This window comes from Eriocheir sinensis, chromosome 51, assembly GCF_024679095.1.
Source record: "Eriocheir sinensis breed Jianghai 21 chromosome 51, ASM2467909v1, whole genome shotgun sequence".
Lineage (NCBI taxonomy): Eukaryota > Metazoa > Arthropoda > Malacostraca > Decapoda > Varunidae > Eriocheir > Eriocheir sinensis.
In genome coordinates this window covers 3,142,001-3,144,436 of record NC_066559.1, presented here as the reverse complement: position 1 = coordinate 3,144,436, position 2,436 = coordinate 3,142,001, and the positions used below count along the sequence as shown (strand labels likewise).

Genomic DNA, 2,436 nt, shown 5'->3' with positions numbered 1-2,436 from the left:
TCATTATTACCGTTTCTCTTTTTTTCACTGCCGTTTCATTGTAATCTCACGAAGTTATGCTAGAGCGAAACATGATTCTCTCTCTCTCTCTCTCTCTCTCTCTCTCTCTCTCTCTGTCTGTCTGTCTGTCTGTCTGTCTGTCTGTCTGTCTGTCTGTCTGTCTCTCTCTCTCTCTCTCTCTCTCTCTCTCTCTCTCTCTCTCTCTCTCTCTCTCTCTCTCTCTCTCTCTCTCTCTCTGTTTCTCTTTTTTTTCCCCCCTCCCCCCAACACACACAGTGCAGGAAACTGAGCCTTGGCAGCAGTGAGGGCAGGCTCTGCCGTGCAAGGGGCGGCGGCCGCCACCAACTCATTCTGTTGTAACTGCCGCCGCCTCGTTCACCATAACATTTGTCAAACATTTACAATTGAATGAAGACAAAAGTAGTGAACGAGATGTTCCCTAAAGCCCACAGCAAAGACATCCGACGCGCCGTGCTCGGCACCTGCGTCGTGCTGGCCGCCGACGGCGGCGCCAGCGGAGGGGCGCGGCCCCGCAAGGTGACCATCACCCTTTGCCGGCGTCGGGGGTGCTGGCGAGCCCTCAGCTCGCGGGGGGTGGCCGTCTTCGCCTTCCCGGAGGCGTCCGGCCCCACCTCCCTCACTGCCCCGCTGGACCTGGAGTACCTCTTCAGGTGCAGCGGGAAACCAGACGCCGAAGCCACGCAGGTCAAGATCTGTGTGGCGTACCGCCGCGGTGCAACTCGCAAGGCCCGCGTTAGCCTCGAAGAGTTCCTGGAGGCGCTGCTGGATGGAGGCCGACCTGGCAGCTTCTTCCTGTACATCTACGATGACAAGGTCGGTCTTCAGCTGGCCAGTCAGCAATTCCAGGGCCTTCCCACAACATGGCCACTGGAACAGAAGCCCGGCAAGGGAAAGATGGCCATGCATACTGATGGAAACACTGACGCCGCCTACAACGAATGGAAGCTTTACCTGGAAAAGGTGTTTGCGGTGGAAGACGATGAAGAGAACACCGACAACGATGAAGACACCCACAACGAACAGAAAGTTTACCTGGAAAAGGTGTTTGCGGTGGAAGACGATGAAGAGAACACCGACAACGATGAAGACACCCACAACGAACAGAAAGTTTACCTGGAAAAGGTGTTTGCGGTGGAAGACGATGAAGAGAACACCGACAACGATGAAGACACCTACAACGAATGGAAAGTTTACCTGGAAAAGGTGTTTGCGGTGGAAGATTATGTAGCGAACTCTGACGATGACGATGACACCTACAATGTTGATGACACCTGCAATTACGATGACACCTGCAATGAACGGAAGGATCTCCCAGAAAGGGTGTTTCCGGTGGAAGATGATGACTTTGACGAGGCAGTGCACGAGGTTGGGGATGCCTGTGATGTCGCTGCCGCAGAAGAGGAAGAAGCCTGTGAAGTCCCTGTTGCTGAAGAGGAAGAAGCCTCTAATGTTCCTTCCGCAGAGGTGGAAGCCTGTGATGTCGCTGCCGCAGAAGAGGAAGAAGCCTCTGATGTTCCTGCCACTGAAGAGGAAGAATCCTCTGATGTTCCTGCCGCAGAAAAGGAGGAAGCCTCTGAGGTCCCTACCGCAGAAGAGGAAGGAGCCTGTGATGTCTCTGCGGCAGAAGAGGAGCAAGTCTCTGATGTTCCTGCAGCACAAGAGGAGCAAGCCCCTGATGTTCCTGCCGCAGAAGAGGAGCAAGCCTCTGATGTTCCTGCCGCACAAGAGGAGCAAGCCCCTGATGTCGCTGCGACACAAGAGGAGGCACCCCAGCACGCAGAAGCCTCTCGGGGCGGTACAAGTGCCACAGACAGGGAGGTTTCCCCTCAGGGCCAGGCCCCAGCACCAGTGACCGTCACTGCCGCCCCCGCCACAGCGTCCCTCGCCTACCGCAGCCTTACCGTGCCTCAGAGATTCATCTCCCGCATCGCAGGACCCAGTGACCGCCAGCTGGAGGACCTGCGGCGGAGCCACGGCGTCAGCATCGTGCGGGTCAGGCGAACCCTGCACATCAAGGGCGAGAGGGACGCCGTCCTGCGGTGCCACCGACACATGCGAGACGAGATCGCCGAGTGGCGGAGGCGCGAGGCCGCTGAGGCTGAGTAAGCGACTCACAGACTTACCTGTGACCCGTGACGGCCGCATTAACACCGTGTTTCATATCTTTTCTCTTAATCTAAATATTCTGTTATCATTATTGTTGTTGTTGTTGTTGTTGTTGCTGTTGTTACTGTTTTCATAACCACCTCACCAGCAAGATTACAACGGATGACTTGGTTTTGTCGAGTCATCGTGATCCGGTTCCGAGTTTCGGTCCAAGGGGCGAAATGGAACGGATCAAGTTGATTGGAAGAGGATTTTAATCTAACCCCATCATTGCATACTTTACAATCTCTAACAACTCATATTTTGACA

At 54.9% G+C, this 2,436-nt stretch overlaps 1 protein-coding gene across 1 annotated transcript; it reads left to right on the top strand.

Moving 5' to 3' along the window:
* Positions 1–339: 339 nt before the first annotated feature.
* Positions 340–2,218, top strand: LOC126982541 (uncharacterized). The gene is made up of 2 exons (XM_050834681.1): positions 340–981; positions 1,144–2,218. Exons 1-2 carry the CDS (start codon positions 409–411, stop codon positions 2,125–2,127), a joined length of 1,557 nt encoding a protein of 518 aa, XP_050690638.1. The 5' UTR covers positions 340–408; the 3' UTR covers positions 2,128–2,218.
* The last annotated feature ends 218 nt before the right edge of the window (positions 2,219–2,436 follow it).

What these genes read in the sequence shown, in the direction of transcription:
- LOC126982541 (XM_050834681.1), top strand. Translation starts at nt 409, where the DNA reads ATGAAGACAAAAGTAGTGAACGAGATGTTCCCTAAAGCCCACAGCAAA. An exon ending in GGAAGCTTTACCTGGAAAAG is followed by an intron (nt 982 to 1,143) that starts GTGTTTGCGGTG and finishes TACCTGGAAAAG; the next exon opens with GTGTTTGCGGTGGAAGACGA.